This window comes from Phocoena sinus, chromosome 2, assembly GCF_008692025.1.
Source record: "Phocoena sinus isolate mPhoSin1 chromosome 2, mPhoSin1.pri, whole genome shotgun sequence".
NCBI lineage: Eukaryota > Metazoa > Chordata > Mammalia > Artiodactyla > Phocoenidae > Phocoena > Phocoena sinus.
This window is the reverse complement of record NC_045764.1, coordinates 20881225-20901961: the sequence shown is the minus strand read 5'-3', so window position 1 is coordinate 20901961 and position 20737 is coordinate 20881225. Positions and strand designations below refer to the sequence as shown.

At 47.0% G+C, this 20737-nt stretch overlaps 1 protein-coding gene across 10 annotated transcripts in view; it reads left to right on the top strand.

Annotated features, from left to right (window-relative positions):
- The window catches only part of CELF2 (CUGBP Elav-like family member 2), a 397933-nt gene that overhangs the window by 217744 nt on the left and 159452 nt on the right, over positions 1-20737 (top strand). For 4 of the 10 annotated variants that reach the window (XM_032621812.1, XM_032621814.1, XM_032621815.1 and 1 more), the window contains one exon: positions 10844-11040. In XM_032621812.1, coding sequence (XP_032477703.1) covers positions 10863-11040 — 178 coding nt within the window. In that variant the 5' untranslated portion in view covers positions 10844-10862. Of the gene's footprint in view, positions 1-10262; positions 10687-10842; positions 11041-20737 lie in introns of those variants that run through there. The other 6 variants (XM_032621822.1, XM_032621819.1, XM_032621816.1 and 3 more) reach the window with 4 other exon arrangements.

The window sequence follows — 20737 nt, the reverse complement described above, 5'->3', positions numbered from 1 at the left end:
TTCTTAAACAGAATTTGTTCAGCATAATGTGACCCCGTAGATGAGACATGATAGTCGTTACACAAATTAATGATTCTGCTGGGCGGCTGTCCTTGGGAACTCCTGGAGAATGTAAGTCAGCCCCAGCGACCTACCAACGTAAAACAAGAAATCTTTGAGTAAAGGATTGGGAAGCTCCCCCAGAGGGCTTAAGGGGCATAAACATCAGGCCAGAAACTTTGTGAAATACGTTTTGACTGCTCTGGTGTCCTTTTTTTAAAAAAGAACAGAAACAAAAACTTTTATTATTATGTTTTTTCTTTGTGGCCACACCGCGCAGCATGCATTGCAAGCACGGAGTCTTAACCACTGGATCACCAGGGAAGTCCTAATTTTTTTTTTTTTGGTATGCTGTTCTTGGCATTTCACAATCACGAGTTGAAGGCATTATCAGAAAAAAAGAAGTACATCTGAACCTCATAAATGGCAAGTGCACAGAAATACACATCTGTGTTCACAAATGGATTCTGTTTTCTGATCTAAACTATGGTCATTAATATGACATAGTTAGTTCTTACTAACTGTCAGCTTTTGATTTTCCAGGTGAGTGGAAGGAAACAGCAGCATTACTGATCTCCTCTGCATTTATCTTCCACCCTTCTACTGCTGGCTGCATCCCTGAGACTGGCATTCAGCTTAAGTTGTATTCCTTGATTACGCATCATTTATGACTGAGGAAGGTAGGCCAGGGGCAGGTTGAGGAAAGAGCAGCCTGAGACTAAATTTTGCCATTGATAAATGATGAAATGAATAATGAATGGACAGATGATCAATATTTAACGGGAGGACAGAGAGAGTTGTGAATCCGAGGGCAGCACAAAGGTCAGTGAAACCTTGGTCCTTTGGTCCAAAGTAGGAGAGCCCCCTGAACGGTTTTGCAACGATGTTATCATCAGAGTAGTCAGAGTTAGGACAGTGCCTGCACCAGGACAAGTGGACCCAGTGGGCGTTTCAGGGAAAACAGGCCTGACTCAGTAACTCGTTGGTTATAGGTGTATTGACCCCCAGATTCAATACAACAGTTCCAGGTGGGATAACGTGGTTCTTTATGATCGTAGTGACGGATTGTGTAGTGTGTGATTGAACGTTGACAACTTTTAAGACTTCTCGCTGAATTAAATCTCTTCATTCAGAAAATATGCATTGAGGTTATACTGAGACTGAATTCAAGGCACCGTGCTGGCCTTCTCTGAATGCCTTATTTAGAATTGTGCCCTGGCATCCAACCCTTCCCATGTCCCTTTCCTGCTTTATTTTTTCTCCATTGAAATGATCTCTTTCCAATCTCTTAGAAGATTTACTTAGTTTGCTCGTTTTAATGCCTTGCTCTAGAACAGCAGCTCCATAAAGGCAGTTTTACCTGATTTGATTCAGTGTTTTATCCCCAGCACCTTGAATAATGCCTGAATGGTGGGGTCACCTCCGAAATGCGCATTGAGGGAATGATTAAGACATCCCTGTCCTCAGGAATTTCACAGTCTCACCATGTGCCGAATTGGGGGCTCAGTTAATGACAGTTTCCGTAGGTTCAACAGTCAGAGGAGGGGTGGGGTGCGGGCCAGCAATCACTCTGTCATGTGCGTGTTCTGTGTAAGACATTACTCCTGGTCTTGGATCCAGGGTGGAGCAGGGGGCAGTTTGAGGCAGTAAGAAAAACAGGGAAGTTGAACGTGAAACCCAGCTGGAGGAAAGGGAGACGGGAAGAGGTTATTTGTAAAGGTGCTGAGATCCAGGTGGTGCCGGAGCCTTCTGCCAGCTGTCGCTGGAGAGGGTCAGATGGGAGGGTTGATCAGACGAGACCAAGGAGAATGATAGTGAGTGACAGGAATGCTGGAGGGGGGTGACAGCAGAGGAGATAGTCCAGAGGCCAGGGTGAAAAGAGGACCTGGGAGGGCTTCATGGACGGAATGGGCTTCCAGTTGATGGCCTTGGGAGCAGAGGTGGGACCCTGGGCTGTCCCCCGAGCTCAAGGGTCAGCAGTGCGGGTGACGGCCATCCAGCCATGGGTCCACGTGGCACTCTTCTCCAGGTGGCTCAGGTCCCCTGTCTCTAATGTATGCTCCACGGGATGGGAGACACCTGTGGCCACTTTCTCTCCAGGCCCAGCTCCCTTGCTGCAGTGGTTTCCGTTCAGTCTCACTGCCGACTCAGGGATAGCTTATCATCCTGTGGCCACGGGCAAATTGGACCACGAGGATGTAGCATGGTTCACGATGCTGAACGCCAGTCCCCATGGCCAGGTGTATCCCTTCTGGCTGGCTGACGGCGGGCCCGTGTATACTGCTCTCTTCTGGGCCTTAGTGTTCTGTGGTTTGATTCCATATTGTACGTATGGCTGACTCTGATCAGTGGCTACTAGTGGCTTAAGGGCATAAATTACATATGTTTCAACTCTCTCTCCTTCAAACCCGGCACCATGGGACTTCCCTGGCGGCACAGTGGTTAAGAATCCACCTGCCAATTCAGGGGACACGGGTTCGAGCCCTGGTCCGGGAAGATCCCACATGCCCTGGAGCAACTAAGCCCGTGTGTCACAACTACCGAGCCTGCGCTCTAGAGCCCATGAGCCACAACTACTGAGCCCACGTGCTGCAACTACTGAAACCCACGTGCCTAGAGCCCGTGCTCCGCAACAAGAGAAGCCACTGCGATGAGAAGCCCGTGCACCGCAATGAAGAGTAGCCCCTGCTCGCCGCAGCTAGAGAAAGCCACGCGTAGCAATGAAGACCCAACGCAGCTCCCCCCCCAAAAAAAATAATAATAAATTAAATTTTAAAATGTTTATTAAAAAAAACAGCACCGTGCCTGACAAAAGACAGGTCCTCAATACCTGAGTAAGAAAAGGGCTTTGTGTGCAAATAACCTTTGGGGGCGGGGCAGGGGCAGGAGTAGGGGTTGAAATCCCACAAAGGTGAACCACCCACTTTCACTACCAGTATTTCTTCAGTGGATGGAGAGTGTTGTGAATCCACCCTGATTGCTTTCTTTTTCTTGCATAAGTAACTCGAGGCAAAATATTGTAGGCAGCGGTAGAAGCAGGAGTTATCTGCCTTGAAAAGCACAGTTGCTAAAGCCCAGGTGCAGGGTACCAGGAGCTGTGTCGTCACTCTCAATATACATCCCTCGTTTTCATCACTCGCTGCTGGAACGTCAATAGGGGAGAGACATTTTAGGTAAAAATTAGTGTTCGGTTTGGGAAGTTTGGGCCAGTATTGAGTTGTCCCTCACACCCGTCTTCATTTCATAATGATTCACGGGTTCAGTTACTTAACGGAGGCCAAGCCACTGTCTTCTCCATCATCCAGAAGGGCCAGTTGCAAGTGCTTGTGCAAGCAAACAGGTGAATTCTGCAGCATTTAGCGGTGGGCAGGGGAAGCAGCCTGGGGGCACCTAGAAGGGGTGTGCGCCCCGAGCGAGTGCACCCCCCACTCCGGCCACCGCTGGCTCATCTGTGCAGTGGGGGCAGAAGCGCTGACCGCGGCCCTTGGAGTGGGAGGATTAATTAACGTGTGCTCCAGCAGCACTTGTAAAAGGTGAAGGCTGATATAAATCTTCTGCGTGATGATTATTTCCCTGTTGCCATTTCTAAAAGTTCATCTAAAGAACTCTCCCATACAAATACCTTCTGCTCTGCAGTCCACGGAACGATTTCTGATAAATCACAGAAGGAAATGAGTTCCCTGGGCGGGGGCTGTCCGGAGCTGATGCCTCACTGCCTTCCCAGCGAGGGCTGTGTGTGTTCAGCCTTCAGGTACCCCCTGGATGCCTCCATATTTATTACTTTGGGGGTTTTTTCTAGCTTTTTGCTTTTTACTCGCAGTCAGGTTGAGATAAGCTAATGTTTCCCCTTGGTGAGTCCAGACACCCGTGTTGTGAGGCCTTTTCTGAAGGAATGATTTCCTACGAATCAGGGTTACATTTTACCCCGGTAATCGAATGGATAACTTTTAGACCTGCATCCAAATGCAATCCTGCGTTAACTCCAGCCATCCAGTGGAAGGCCCATCACAAATGCGTGCTTCCCTAGTCATCTGCGAATGAAATCGATGTGCTATCCGTTCTTAATAAACTTTATTTCATTTCAAGTTTTGTCAAAGCCCAGGGATGAAGATGTTACATGTGTGCGTACTTACGGGAAGCTTGAACTTTTCTTCAGAGGAGCACAAACTAATTTATTGACAATTTGACCATTTGGAGAAAGGCTTTGCCTCCTTCAGCGACTTAGGGTATTATTAGATCTATTTAATCTTCTGTGAATTCACCAGCTGATCTGCAGAAGTCTCACCTCCAAGTTTGAGGGCCCCGTCCTGTTACCATTCTATAACCTCTACTGGTGGAGACATGACTCACAAAACTTTGGCTGCACGTGAGAAATTATATCCATACCTTCCAGGTAAATACAGGAATGGCCTTGGTTTCATCCTCTGATTGCTGAGTAAACTGATATCCGGAGGCTTTCGTTAGGTCTCCCAGAATCTAACACCAGGATCCCGCCGATGGAGATGCACCTGTATCGGCGCAGTGCAGAGGTGCCGTGTTGAAAGGCAGGCACAGGAGATAGAGGTGTTCTTCATGGTGACCCCGAAGTGCTGTGTTTTCAAAGGGAGCTGCAGTTCCCGGAGCTCGAGGTCGGATGACAGCCAATGCCTCTTCTTAAATGGAGAGGGTTAGGTTTAGAGTGGAAGGTTGCAGCTCTGGAGCGGGGCCCCTCTCTGATCCCCAGCGAGCAGTGGAGTGACAAAGAGCTGATGCTGTACCCCTCGCACCACGTTGCCAATCCGTCGAGGAGAGAATTCTGTTCTTAAATAGTAAGCAACAACAACAGGGACAGCGTAGAAGGCTGTTAACGTTACTGAATTTCACACCATCCCGTTGCCCGCCACCAGGCCCATCGCCAGGTTCTTCCTGCTTGTGCCTCAGGCAGCTCAGCCTTGGAGAGTTTCCTGCGATCGCCACACAAAACCTGTTTCTTCATGGGCTATTACTTAAGTACAAGGGATATTAAAAAATGGTCCCCGGGCCCTTTGAAAGAGTGGCCTGTCTGCTGACTGCAGTTGAGATACTAGGAAGAATTGGCGCGAACTGAGAGAGAGAGGATTCTCTCTGGCAGAAGCCCTGAGCGACCAGCCACTCAGCCACTCGCAGAATTAGAGAAACTAACCACCAGGTGGGAACTGTTGTCTCTGTTTTACAAGTGAGGAAACTGAGGTACAGAGTGATTACATGATTAGCCTGGGATCCCACAGTTAATTGAATGCTGAACCAAGACGAGAACCCAGGCCAGCCAGCCCACTGCCCACTGACTAGCTCTCGGGTGACTCGAGCACTGGTGTCATTTTCCTGGCCCTTCATTTCTATTTTCCCAACACAACTATCTGAGGAAATGTTTTGGTGAATCTCAACTCCTATTTGTCTTTAAAACAAACAAACAAACAACTACTTATATTTGCATTTAGAGCTATTTAAGTTTAAATTAATTCAAGTAAAGTAAAACTTAAAATTCCGTTTCTCAGTTGCCCTAACTTCACTTCGAGTGTGTAGTAGTCACATATAACTTGTGGCTCCCTGGTTGGATTGCGCGGGTTATAGAACATTCCAGTCATTGCACACGGTTGGCAGTACTGACGCAGGACATTCCAAGGACCAAAGTAAGATGGGTTGAAAACTATAGGAGTAATAAGATTATTTGTAACTACCAAGGAGATTAGCTTTTATTCAAAATTTTTCCAAGACAAGGCATCTTTTTGTGATGTTTTCAGGTTTGTATACCTTCTGAAGGTGGCATTTTATGTCCTTTTTTTCAACTTTTATAAAATTACTTAGAGCCACTTGGTATTTCTCATACCCATTTTGTAAGTTTGTTATTCTTCCTTTTGTATAGATAAGGGAGATGGAGATGTAATGCAGAAGGTTGCTGTCCAATGAGAGCAAGATAAAAGAATAGAAATATCAATTCTTTTGTTTGCATTCTCCAAAAAGAAACCTGCATTCACTGGACCTCATAAAAGCTTGTGTCCTGGAAATAATAACAATAATAAGAATACATTGAATCAATTATTGTAATTTCTGTAATATTTTCCTGCTTAGAGGAACCTCAGAACATTTTGCATATCCTCTGTTGGTCTAGTTCTCTTTACTCGAAAATAGAGTAGGGAAGTAGGTCAGTGCCAGTGCTGGAAGCAAAGAGTAAGCACCATCATTTTTCTCCCCCAACATCATTATGTTTTCGTCTTGGCTCTGAGACTAATACCACCAGTGCCCGCTGGCTTAGTGCTCTCTAACTCGTGGTCCAATTCCATATGGCATCTGTCCTGGAGGAGCCTGATAGTTGGCACTTGGCCAAGAGCAAAAGCGGAATTGGCGTCCAGGATGGTATTGTAGTTTGTAGGTGAGGTGCCAGCAGAGAGGTATGGCTTGTGTCTCGGGCCTGCCAGTGGCCACTGAGTCCGAGGGAAACATCACCCTAGAGAAACCCAGTTCATGGGATATTAAACAGTAACCATTGGCCGTTATTTCATACTGTGTCCGGATTCTGCAGACACCTCTTCTTAGGGGTGTGACATTGAAGAAGTCACTTTACCTCTATGACTCTCGATTGCTTCATTTCCAAAACAGGGATAATAATTCCATCTTCTTGGAGCTGTTGTGATGCTGTGTGTCCTGTACCTGGCAAAGTTTTCTGGCAGAGAGTAGGCTCTCAATAAATATTTGAATTTGAACCTAATTCCTGCACTGTCCTGGAGGCTGAGGATGGCTAGGGAGTGTGGGGAAGGGAACTAGTCTAATTTTCTAAGCCCGAGATCAGATTCCAGTAAATAGAAGATCTTACTGAGAGTTAGGGTATCTGTTCCCATAATTACGCCCCTGTGTAGATCGAATTGGTTTGCTGTGGCCTCTGGCAAGTACCTCCAAAAGGTTTAACTGTTAGACACATGATTTCTGGCTTCCTTAGAAGTGTCAGCACTTGGAGCCCCATGAGGACAAAAGAAGTCAGTAAGTCTCTGGTAGAAATGAGTATCAGCTGGGAAGAAAGTTGGGAGTCCAAAGGAGGAGGAGCTCTCACACATGAGAACAGAGTCACCCAGGCTGCTGCGATACCGTCAGCGTCCAGAGCGTGGGATTCAGCAGCACAGGGGTCATCAGTGGGGTAGGACCACTGATGCTTTGATCTGGAAGATGTGCTGCTGCTGTTGTTGATTTGGCTGCCCCGGGTCTCTGTTGTGCCATGCAGGCTCTTTTAGTTGCAGCATGTGGGATGATCTAGTTCCTTGACCAGGGATCAAACCCGGGCCCCCTGCATTGGGAGCGTGGAATCTTAACCATTGGACCACCAGGGAAGTCCCAGATGTGTTATTTTGAATTTGTGTAACAGCTAGACATAGTTGGATTTACTTAAGGGAAGGGGCTGCATGCTCTTAGCATTTGATGCAAATCTTCGGAACATTTGTTTGCAAAATGGGCAGGTAGTTGGGAAAGGATGCAGATACGGATGAGAGGTGCTCATCGATGTGATCCGGTGGGAATAGAGAGGGAGGCAGTCAGTGGAGATGGAGACACGTTATACGATTATGGAGAAAATGTGGGTTGTAAGGTAGCCTTCATGGACTCTTAAGTTCAGTCCTTTGCACCCTAATTCCAACACAGAAAGAGGAGAGATGCGTATATGTGTTCCTAATAGTGCCGCCTGTTACTTGGCAGTGTGATTCCAGGGAACCAGTAGGTCTTGCTCTTGGCCTTGACTTCTCATAGATTTACCATAAGCTGATCACTCTCAGCCCAAAGCAGACCTGATACAATACGTGGCCACCTGATGGTTTAGAAATGTTCCGTGCTCTGGAGCCCACTGGGCCCAGGTTCGAATTCTCCTTCTACAGTGTATAAGCCTGATCTTAGAAAAGGAATTTATTTCTTAGACGTTTGCATCTGGAAAATAATACTTTCTCATAGAGACGTTATAAGGATTAGAAATAATGTATTTAAAGCACCTAGCATGGTATCTGGCATATAAGTGCTCGCTGAAAGATGCCTGTTATTATTATTATTACTTAGGATATGAATTGTGTTTGAGTCCATACTGTGAAAAAAATTTGGATTGAAAAGTAGACTTGTGATGTTCATTCATTTCTAGCGCATCACAAGTGCACAGAAAAGATGAACAGCGGAAACAGCTAACACTTATTAGACACTTACCCGGGGCCACATCCTGCACTAAGCACATGACTATATGAGGTGGAGTTTGTTACCATTTTACAGATGAAGAGTCTGAGGCCCAGGGCAGCACAGTTAGGAAGCGGTAGTGCCAGGATTCAGACCCTGAGCCCCAACACGCCTCTGCCTCAGGGTACAAGAGATCTAAAGGCACCTGTGAAGGATGGCTGGCAGGGGGATGGGGATTCTAAACACATACCAACATAAAGACCAAAGGGCGTAAACCCTCTTTGCAGCGTCCCTTCCTTTATGCACCTGGGTGAGGGTGTATTTTTTTGAGAAAGTAAAAACGGCCCCTCGTTTGGAGACCCATGAATGCTTGCTCTAGATATCCGGACCAGTGTGCTGCTGCCCGACCCCTCAGTTGTCTTAACCGCGCTTTGTGCAGACGAGATGCAGGAGCCCCATTTCTTGAACTTCCGTTCTCTGTTAGCTGGGACCTGTGGCAACGCCTTCCTCTTTTCGTTCTAGCTGCTTGTCAACAGCGGTAACCACAAGCCTTTCCTGTCCCAGAAATAAGTCTTGCCACACTGTCAGCGAGCTGTGAAGGCTACATTCTGTTCTGCGTGGGCCTTTGCCACCTCCGCCCTGCCCGACCCGGGGGCTCCACGGGTTAAAGTGTTTACTGAATTCCCAGAGGGCGATTTGAAAAGCAGTAGAGGTGCACAGGACCGAGATTAGATGCTCGCGCTCTAATCTAAGCAGGCATTGCATTACACCTAAGTTGTTGGGGGAAGATTTTGTGCTCAGCACTGTAGAACATTTTTTATGACAATAAGGTTGATTAGAGAAAGCTCTGGAAGCGCTAGTCTGATTGCTTATCTCAAGGATTAAAAAACAGTGGTGGATAGGGGGATAAGAAGGAGAAATTGAAGCCAGGACCTAGTGAAGAGTATTTGCCATCATTTTCCTCTCGGGATTAAATTGAATTCAGGATTTCTCCTTTCCATAGGTTTTATTGTTTGTTTGTTTGTTAGCCATCAGTGTCTTCCCCCCCCCCCCACCACCACCACCGAGGGCTCAGGACTAGCCTAGTTTCACAGCAAATTTAAGGTGCTCTGATGGGTTTTGATTGAAATAAGGAAGCCTACTTAAGATCTTTGAAAACCTTCTTACTGTTACCCTGAGGCTACAGTGAAGTGACCATCTGCAGTGAAGTTTTAGTCCGTGTGGCCCTTTCTTTCTGCCTTCTGGGCTGGAGGCTGGGGATTGAGGGACAGTCGTGGACAAGGCTCTGTAGGTTCTACGTCTGCCGAGTTTAAGTGCATTTTACCGTATTTTCACAGGCTGGGAGTCCAGAGCACAGTACTGCTGATGGATGCTGCTTAGGGCATTCAGCCTTTCGCTGGGCAGAGTAGGTGGGTTTAGGGTGCATGGGGAGGGGGTATGCGGGGGAGACAGAGGGTGTGTGGTTTTGCTTTACTATATACTGCAGCTCAGATGGGGTGGGGGCGGAATCCAAGTAAAACATAAACACTTTCATCATCCTTTTACATGGTGGTGACTGGAATTGCACGTTCTAAACAAGCATTGTCCCTTTCAAATAAGGGTTTTGGGAAACAGCATTAAGGAGGATTGATATGTAAAAGCTTATGGTCTTGCCCTTTGTATCGGCCCCAAATATTTACTGAAGCTAGGAGAAGAAAAGGCAGACTTTCCTCTTTTCTCTCCCAAACGTATGGTTGTTTAGAACTCAAGTGCAACATCTGGATGTCAGATATACAGAGAGCAATTTACGGAGTGTGAAAGATTTGAAATATTCAGTGTCCTTTAGCGGGAACTCAACTTTCTGGGACTGCTTTTTTCCTTTTTTCCTCCGGGCACAAAGCAGGCAATTCTGAGATCGCCTTTGCCTCTCTGAATTAAACCCTTTGTGCCCGGGTCCCATAAACAACGTGCTTTTTAAATGGGAGCCCCCTCCCCGCCCGGGCCCTTTTCTCCAGCGCGGGCGGCCAATCGGCTGCACCCAGCCGCATTGCTGGAGCACTTTCCCTTCTGAGCAGCAACAACATACTAATTTGATGCACACATGGATGCCTCGCGCGCTCTGCAAATTCATCACCGGCCTCTTGCATTAGTCATCTGACGGACTGCCGAGTGTTTCATTTTCTTTTCATGTGACTTTATTATTACCACCTCTCTCCTCTCTTCCAAAAACCTCCCCAAAGGGGTGGAAGGGTGGGAAAGCCAGCAGAAATCCAGCCCCGCCTTTCTTTCCACGCGAGAGCCAGTGTGGGGGCTGATAACGCTGTGGATGCTTTGATGGCAGCCTAGCCAAGCGAGACCTGCTCTTAACTTGCAGCTGCCTCCCGAGCCGGGTTTCAAGATGTCCACGCCCCGGGTGACAGCCGGCAGGGCGCCGCCCGGGGTCGGGCGGCGATACTGAACAGCAGCCTGCAGTGAGAGCTCTCGCCGCTGCCGCTGAGGAGCAACCTAATGGTGCCTGTGCTTTGTTTTAGTTCATCACGTTTCCACGACTCATTAGGCACTTTGCCCCGTGCTCCTCTTCCGCCTCCCCGCCCCCACCCCCGATTTTCTGTCTTCCTGTCCCTCACCCTGCAGCCCTAACTCTGGCTCCCGCTTCCCTTTTTGACAGTAACGGCACAGCCAACAAGATGAACGGCGCTTTGGATCACTCAGACCAACCAGACCCAGATGCCATTAAGATGTTTGTCGGACAGATCCCCCGGTCCTGGTCGGAAAAGGAGCTGAAAGAACTTTTTGAGCCTTACGGAGCTGTCTACCAGATCAACGTCCTCCGGGACCGGAGTCAGAACCCTCCCCAGAGTAAAGGTACAGATAGTGGGGGCGCGCGCGCGCGGTCAGGGGCGCGCAGGGCGCCTGGGCGTCCCGGGAATCGCGGGAGGGAGGAGGGCGAGGGAGAGCCGCCCGCTACCCCTGTGCCCCGCGGCCAGCCGGCCCCTCCCCGCGACCCCCCGCCCGCCTGCTTCCCGGACAGGTGGACCAGATGGCCTGGGATGCGGGGAGGTAGAAGCGGAGCGGGGGGCGGCGCGGCCGCGCCTCCGTCCGGGCGCGTGATTCCTCCCTGAGGTCACTTTCTAGGCAGTGGCTTGCCTCTCTGAGGAACCGAGCTCTTTCTACCCCTACCTTTCTGTTACTGCCCGTGTAATTACAGCTGCATTTCACTTTTCCATAGGCTGTGGGGATCTTGAAGTACCTTATAAACAGTGATAATCACTGGTGTAAGGAATAAAGGGTACACTTTTAGGAGGGACATTAATTCTTGGGGTCTAAATGGAGATCATTAAGTGAAGTGTGCCTTTGGGGGCGGGAAGTAGCACCCTAGTGGCCTGAAATAGTTAGCACACCTTCAAAGATGCCTCTGGTTTACGCCCTTAGCAGTGGTAAGATTCACGCGTACAATCTGGGGGCTGTGACTGCCTCCATTTTAAGAGGAGAATGATTCTGCAGGGGTGGGTACAGTTATTAAAAGAGAGGCCGGAAACCTCTGTCCAGGTTGAAGCTTCTGGGTATTGGAGTCACCCTTTGTAAGCCCTTTGTAGACTTCAGTTAAGAGATCTCCTCTGCTGCTACCATTTGGTCTCTGTCCATGTTTTAACCTCGCTTTAGTAATTTTGTTCTTTCTCCGGTCTTGATCTCTTGGATTTCGTACCCAGGGCTCCTCCATCTCTTTGTGGGTCTCACAGTTGCTGTTTCTCTGCCCCTTGGTATTTCTGTCTGGCCTGTTATTTTATTTCTCTGTTGCCTCTCACCAAGAGCTCCTGCAAGCTCATTGTTCGGCTTGTACACACACTTTAGTTGAGCGTGTGAAGATCAGCGCGTACTACTCTCTGAGCCTCTTCTTTACTGTCAAGGTGAAGGGCTAGGACTAAGTCATTGTTAAAGCTCTGATGTTCTCTGACTCTGAGAAACGTTGGTCCATTTCTTGTTCCCTGTAGTTACTGAGGTCTGATAGGACTTTTTAGAACCTTTTAAGAAATTTTAAAACCCCTAGATCATATCTATTTTGTAAAGGTGAACAGACATGCCTGTGTTTATAGGACTCTCCTTTTCTATCTGAAAACCTATCATGTAGCACCAAGAGTGTTTTCAAAAGAATATTTTTAAGAATTTTGTCATCACATACTTGATTGTCCCATAATTTAAAAAATGGAAACTTAGATATTTAAAAATCAAGAGGATTAAAAACATCACAAATTAGGGCAATGCTGGGACTCTTCATTGATCATATTCCTTAACTCTTTACCTACGTGGTTCCCAGATGGAGAAGACTAGAATTGGTTTTAATACTTTCACCGTATCCAAAGGCAGGATAATGAATGGGCTGAAGCTCAGGAGTTAGCAAAGAAGGGCCTTCCCACCATCTAGAATGGCACCCACAGAACACTAGGCCGGAGGCAGTAAACCAGGGCTTGAGAGCAGTAACCACAGTTCATCCTTGACTCGGAAAACGTGCCTGCAGATTTCAGTTTATTCAGCATTTTTCAAAATGACCTCCGACATAATGATCAAAGCTCATTTATTGTTACGATGCCTTGTTACGTGCATTTTAGCTTTTGGTTACACGTGTCCTACTTTAGCCAAAAAGACCTTTCTCTAAGTCAAGTAAATGCTTATGCCTGGCCTAGTTCTTCTACCATTTGCTCTCTTTTCCCCGGTGTTCCCTCTGATCAGTATCTTTACCAGGCCGTATTTGTGACTCTGTATTTTAACTCCATTCACTAGGTCTTATATCTAACTTCATTTAAACAGTCTGCATCAGCTCAGAGTCTTGGAGGGAAAGGGAGGCCTTGGGAGGGAATTTACTTTTTTGGAGCCCATGCTGCGCACCAGGCTCTACGTTAGGAGCATTGCGTAGTTATCTCATTTAATTCTTGCTGGAATTCTAAAAGTAGATGGTATTAGTATCGTTTTGCAGATGAGAAAACTGAGGATCACAAAAAGTTAAGAGAGATAGCTTAGTTCACCCAGCTAGTAAGCGGCAGAGTAGAAATTTGAGCCCAGTTCATCTGTCTTCATGGGCTACTCCATCTCGCCTCTCAGGGAGATGAGGCCAAAACCTGCCCTGGTCTGCTTTATTTCAGGGTTGGGTCAGAGGCCTTCTCCTTTCCCTAAGGGTTCCCCAAGTGAAAGGAAGGAATTTCACCCTTCAAGAACAGGGTTGATTTTGCTTCTGTCTTTGTCCTTAGTTTTTATACCCCTGGCTCAAGATTGTACATCACTGCAACTCATGGTATCGTGGGATGGAAGTTACAGATGGAATCATTCAAATCTTACCTTTGGAAATATAGGTCAATTCCCATTACTGTGAACTCCAAGTCTCACATCAAATATTGCTTGAAGTACGTGGGCTGTCAGCCAAAGCTTGAAAGGGTTTTTGTTATACAGACATCTCTGTTGTAACGGTGTTTGTTGTCATGGGATTTGAGCTGTATAATGACATTCCTCTCGGAGGATTACAGCCCTTAGATGCTTACGTGTAGAGATCAAACCCCACCACTTTTCTTTACACCGAGACCTATGTGTGCCATACATTATTTGCCTGTTCATAGATAAGATACGACCCCACGTTTACATTGGTTCTGACTATCAACAGAGTAAAATTATCCTGTTTTCCCAGGGCTGATGTCAGAGCCTCAGAAATTAGAAATTTGGAGACTCTCTCTGAACATGGTTTAAATTATCTAAGCCTTTTAGGATGGCCTTGACTCGTTGCCTTACTGACATCAGCAGTTCCAAGGAAAGAGGCAAAATCAGGCCGTTACCTAATCCAGGTGAATTAGGTTTTTCCTGTCACTTTGCATTTGATGTTCTGTTTAACCTTGAGGCATAAAAACTTTGTTCTGTTTTCGAAAGTATCCTTAAAGAGTTAGAGTCTGAGCTATCTGTTTCTTCTCTCACATAAATGTATGTGTTGATCAAGCAGCTCTGGGGAGCCTGGCTCGGTAAACCATCCACCTCCGAGGACCTAGGGAAAGCGTGTTTTAGTTAGTGGTTATTGGTCAAGTCTAGATAGGAATATATACTAGTTAAGAGCATGGCTTTTGAAGTCAGCAGGCCTTGATTCAATTTCTAGCTGTACCACTTGCTACATGTTGGCCTTGGGCACATTACTCAATCTCCCCTGAAAATGGAGACAGTCCTCATAGGGTTGCTGAGATCGTGAGAACACGTGCTTTGCACAGACCTGGACTGTGGTCGGAGCTCGCTGCGGTGGTGGTGGTTACTACAGTTGTTATCACTGCCCCCAGGAACTTGAAATCTAATAGGGATAATGAGGTAAATATATACACAGGTAACTATAATATAAAAGAACATGGGATAAGAGTAAGCAAGAAAGAGATGAGCATATTTGAACTCTGGAGGTTCAGGGGAGGAATGAATAACTTGCAACTATGGAGATAGGAAAAAAATGGCATCTTTTCCAAGTCTTGAACAAAAAAAATAATCCGATTTCAGTAAGTAAAGACAAGTAGACACGCTGGCCTGTTTCTGGCGTGGAGGTGAGAACATGCAGGGCGGGCCCTGGGAGCTCTGAGTTCTCCCAGAGTTCAGAGGAAAAGTGAAATATAGGAAATGAAGGAAGTGGGGAAGATTAGCAGGCTTAGAAATGAAGACTGGGGCCGGTTCCTAGAAGACTTACTTCTCAGGCTAAAATATTCGAGTTCTATTTCTTAGACAGCAGAGGGTCTGTGAAGGTATTTCAGCAACAGGGAAGGTGGCCAGGAGCCTGGTGTCACATGTCAGGGAATCTGTGGAGCCTGGACAGGATGCTGTCATGGCAACGGAGAGGGAGGAACCAGGTGACACAGACGTGACCATGGTGAGAGGAAGGGGACTTAATAACTCCATTGGGGCAGTGACAACTGGGAGCTTTGGGCCTAACTGGGAGGACTGGGGAAGCAGTCAGCAGGTGGGAGTGGACAGGGAGAGGGGTGGTCAGTTCAGTTTTGATCGCTCTGAGTCTGAGGTGCCTCAGAAGAGTCAAGCAGGCTGCAGGCCAAGAAAAGCCATCAGATTTGATGACTGGAGGACCTGGGAGCATTTCAGAAGGATGGGGAAGGTCGGGAGAGGGATCGCGTAGGTTTCTGTGTGGGGCTATGCGTGGATACTGTCCTCTCTGGGAAGTCACGGCATGAAAGGAAAGAGATCTTAGATGCAGCGCTTTTTTTTTTGAGACAAAGGTAAGAAGATGGAGCAAAAAAAGATAGTGCAAGGAAGGTGAAGCTCAGGATCCTCGAAGGGACGAAAGGAGTGGCTGAGGAGGAGCACATGTCAACGGATGGAAAGATGCTTCATTCGAGACAGTGGGGCCTTTAGCAGGAAGTATCACCAGAGTGAGTCTCGGTCTAATGAGGGAGGTAGACACTCGGTCACAGATGCCCTTGGACTTCTCAGGAGGCAGTATGTTTCTGAGAAGTCTGGGTGAAATCAAAGACGTAAGAGAAACGGTGTAAAATGACTGTTTTGGAAAATCCAGTACGGGGGAGAACGAGGGGATTATTGAACAGGAGGCTGCAGTTACCCCCAGGTTGTGTCGATTGTCAGCGGGCCCTGGCGGTTGTGGTTCTCTGTCCGTCAGCGAGTGAGCAGGGAATGTCGGGCTGGAGATGCGCAAGAGAAATGTGGCTGAAGATCAGGAAGGGTATTCAGTGTGTCAGAATGTTCACTGACGCTGGTAAAGACGGAGGGTAGCTCGGGTCTTCTGGAGAAGGAAGGGTTGGGGGGCTGGAGGTGGTGAACGAGGTACAGTGGAAGGGGTGGCGGGGACGGGGATGGGGTCCAGTGACACCAAACTCAAAACCCCTAGGCAGTAGATAAATTGTGTACCTTGGATCATCACCCTTGAGGTATCCATTTTAATCAAAATTATACCTCAGGATCCCAGCACCCTGAAAAAACCTACCCTTTCATGAATGCTAGTTACAGTTTTCTGAGTTGGAACACTTAGGTATTATTATTCTGATTTTACCGGAAGGAGCTCTGCGGATCCTGTGCTGGGACCAGCATAGTCATTTGACATTTGAGATGGGAGGTAGAAGCAGACCCTCCACCCTAACCAGTGCCGTGCCCACCCCATTTTTACTGTCTCCCTTGGGTGACTTCTCAGCCAAAAGAGAACTAGGAAGGGGAAGTGGCTTGTGTCGACTAGCGTCCGTGCCACAGGCCTGAAGAACAGAACTTCCTTCTTTCTTGAAATGTGCTTGGGGGCTGTGGCCTAACCGCCGTGCAGCTGCAGCCCTTCCAGCGCCTCGAGTCCAGAGTGGGTGGAACAAAAATCACATTCACAGCTCCTCGGGGAAGGGTGATTACCTTTAAGTTTCAAAAGAGCAACTTTTGCCCTTTCAGCTCCTGGTTGGGCAGCCTGCAGCTGGGGTGACGCCAGGGACAGCCCTAGACAGCGGTTTGCCTTCGGGTGATTTCATCCTTCCCTCCTCCCTCCACCGATCTTAGGTGATGACAGAATGTGAGTCGCTTCTTTCCTTCTCGGTGCCCTCACTCCAGTCTTTAGGAATTCATTCACAGAAAGCTGAGCTCAGCCTCCTCTATTCCCAGTTCAGCATGACGGCAAAGTTGTCCTGGAGGATGAGATGCGACGGCCAGGGGACGAACAGGGGAGGCGAAGAGGAGGAAAAGAAGGGCAAAAAGCACCAAAGTTAATTGTCCTTATTTCAGAATCTGACAGGAACAGCCCTCTGGGCTCTGGCAGCATGAGAGCAGGCCCTGGAGTCGGGGGACCGATAACTGGTGTTTATTATCACAGATGAGTCTGGAGAACCAGCCTCGATCTCTGTGTCTTTGCAGTATTGATAATACCTACCTCTGAACTGTTGTACATGTTCAGTGAAAGGACAAAGGTGGATGCTGCTGCTAGAGTCCAAGGACAGCTGATCATCTTACAACCTTGATGATTCTTCATAATGTGAAAGGCTTGTAAAGAGCACCTTCGACCTTTTTTATTCAAGGAAGAATATTGGGGGCGGGTGGGGGGCTGGGGTGGGTGTGGAGAGAATCTCATTTTTGTGTTTCTTGCCTTTGCTTTCTTCCCTTGAATAGTAGAAATGTACTTGGAGCCAGTTTATTTAAGCGCTGTCCTCTTGAAATCAGTAATTGAGAAAGAGTTCGGAACGCAGGAAGAGGAACCAATTTTACATTTTTAACGCACACAAGCCGGGGATAGGATTTCTGCCCTAACTTTCTTGCAAACTAGGGTGGCTGCCCTAGATTGTCTGGGACAGCCCCAGTTATGTTTGTGCTGCCTCAGGGGCCCACAGGAAGGATGCTTTCACCCTGAATTAATTTTTTTTTAATTTTTATTTATTTTATTTATTTATTTTTGACTGCATTGGGTCTTCATTGCTGCATGCGGGCTTTCTCTAGTTGCGGCGAGCGGGGGCCACTCTTCAGTGTGTCGCGAGGGCTTCTCATCGCAGTGGCTTCGCTTATTGTGGAACACGGGCTCCAAGCGTGCGGGCTTCAGTAGTTGTGGCTCGCGGGCTCCAGAACACAGGCTCGGCAGTTGGTGGCACACGGGCTTAGTTGCTCCGTGGCATGTGGGTTCTTCCCGGACCAGGGCTTCAACCCATGTCCTCCGCACCGGCAGGCGGACTCCCAACCACTGCACCACCGGGGAAGCCCCTGAATTAATTTTATGTTAACAGAAACCGCTGTGTAACGTACTGTGACATCCTTTTATCCTTTCATTGTTGGCTGACCGAGATCTCGCAGGATAAACCTAAAATGCAGTCAGAGGCTTTATACTCATGCAAGCAGGGATCCTTGTCACATCCTTGGGAGAGGTGGGTTCGTCAGTTATGGCATAGGGTTATATTTTTTAAATTAACAATTCAAGTTTTTGAAATGGAGTTTTAAATTATTTTGGTTTACGCAGGCCACACCCATGGAACTGATTGAGGTGAATGAGAGAGAAATGTCAAGTGAGCCTTGATTAAGTTATAGTGAGAAGGAATCCCTTTAAACACCCCATGCTCTGTGCTGAGAGATTGGGCTGTGCTTGTCTGGCTCAGCCTGAATTTCTGTTAAAGGGCGGCATCTACCCTAGCAGGTGGTATCTGTCCTGGGCACATTTTGGTCCTTACATCTCTGGAGGGAAAAAAGAAGAAGAAAGGGCCGGAGAGCGATCCAGAGGACACACAGAGCAAGCCGGTATCAAAGAAGAAATGAAATTAACCTAAGGTTGCTTCTAGCCATTTTGTTTTCTTCTCCTCTGTCTGGGACGTCAGCTGGTCCCCAATCCTCTTGTCCCCAGTAGATTTGCATTTCTGGAATTAAAGTGGCAAAAGAATAAAGAAAAAAACAGGCTCTGGACAAAAGGAGAATGGGCTTTTGGGGTAGAAACTTGCCATGAACAGTAAATCCAGGGTTTCATGCCTTCTGTCTGTTTGAATCCCTCCAACACATATTAGAGGTTGACTGAAAAAGCCAAGTCTAGGTGATATCACAGCTCACATGTCCCATGGACGCATTGATGGTTTGCCTGCCTGGAGGTCTTACTTGCCTTTTTATTTGCACCCAATGAGATTTCTCCACATTAGAGATGCTCCACCATCTGTTACGCAGTTGTACCGTTCTGCGTCACCATACTGTGGGTCATTATGAAATGTCTTTGGAAGTGAGAAGTCCCGTTTCCTAGCCAGAAAGGGAAGCGCTCCCTCTGGGGTAATGCCGCTAGTTACTCTGCAGTACGTATGCATTGCCCGGGAGTGGCCTTAGCACGACTCTCTTCTCACTTTCGCTCCAAGGACACCAGATTGTCGGGCCATCAGGTTGAAAGGGTGACTTTCTTCCTTCTTCAATCTTGGCTTCTAATTAAAATTTACAGTCAACTATAGTTATGTTATATTTTAGAAGTGTTCAGAAGTGCTAACATTAAAAATATAAATAAAATCATTACATACCTTATGAGCCATTAGCTTCATAGATAACCCATTATCTTTAATAATTCCAACCATGGTAAAATGTGCCATGCGGTTAGCGCAATTAGCTCCCTTTTTTTTAATCTTGTGTTTGTAGATTCTTAAAAGACTGAATTTTCACCTTGGACCTATGGCCCCAAATGCTACCAAGATTTAGGCATGAGATTTTTATTCCTTGTCCAATTTCACTGGTCCTGAAACAGTCCATGCTCATGTTTTCCTATCTGATATTGGCTAGCCCAGACCTCTTATTGGAACAGCTCTCCCTCCCTTTGGACCTAAGTATGTGTGATGGAAAAAGGAACAAGGGGAAAAAAGGCCTGTGTGGAATGATGGATTATGGTCATGTGGATTTCACAAGCTCCCTCTTCACTGAGTCACACAGACAAACACATAGGTAGCAAGCAAAAAAGCAGGTTTGCTATTAATGGAAAAAGGAGTTACTTGGCTGAACAGGGGCAGGTTATAATGGTAAAAACTAATGGGTCCAGGAGAATCGGCATGGCAATTTAAAAGCCACAGAAATTGATATTAGGATCAATATTTTTTCACTCTGTATGTAAATGACTGAGAACACTGTCCCCGATATAGTATCCACGTCCTGCCATTAATTCAGATTAGAGAAACCCAACTGGAGAAATATACTTCGGGCAGTGATTGGTTGGAAGAATAAAGGAATATAGTTTTCCCCTTTCTATTAGAGGATCATAAATTGGAATTAGAGAAGAGAATCGAAGAGAGTGAAAGAATATCCACCCATCACCCTCTTGAAGTGACCCAGAATCTGATCGTTCTAAAACGTTTTGGGGTGTGTTAGACGTTTGTAGGACAAGTTCCCAACCTACATGTGGATGGAGACCTGTCTTCAAAATCGTCTTCGGCATCCTCTGTGCTGTTTCTTGGTCTCTTGCCAGCCAGGTCTTGTTGCCTTCTTTTCAGTTTCAGGTGAAAAAAAAAAAAAAAAAATGCCCCCCAAACTCCCTTTACTTTAATGGAGACCACATCACAGACATGAAGAGAGACCTGATCGTGGGGAGGGGGAGGGGTGTAAGAAGCAAGGCTTCCGACAAGGTAATGGTCAAAAAATGGCCCCCAAATGCTGAACATTCCAGACGCAGGTGCCAGATACCAAGTGTTAAGGAACAGGTAATTCACCACTTTTCACAGAGAACTTTTTCGCTCCTATATAGGCCACAGTGCCTCATGTGAGGAAATGTTATTGAAGTTCCATCAAGAAGATGGCCGCCTTCCAGAGGCAGAGCAGCACGAATCACAAAGGTCCTGGAAGGTGCGCCCATCTGGAAAGGTCCTGGAGGTTAACTTGAAAGACCTGAGAGCGCGGAGTCACAAGAATGGAAAGAGAGAAAGGCTGGAGCCAAACATAAAAAGAGAGATTGTGCTCTCCAAAAGAAAAAAAGTTCGAAGAGAATATGATTGAAGCTTGGAAGATGCTAAAGTTCAGAGTGAGGCTATATATAGATAAGCTCTTTCAATTAATGCTAAACCCCCAGATTCTGGGGCTTAGACTTAAAATGTTGGCACGGCAGGCCAAGTGTAGAGTCGGAGCCAAA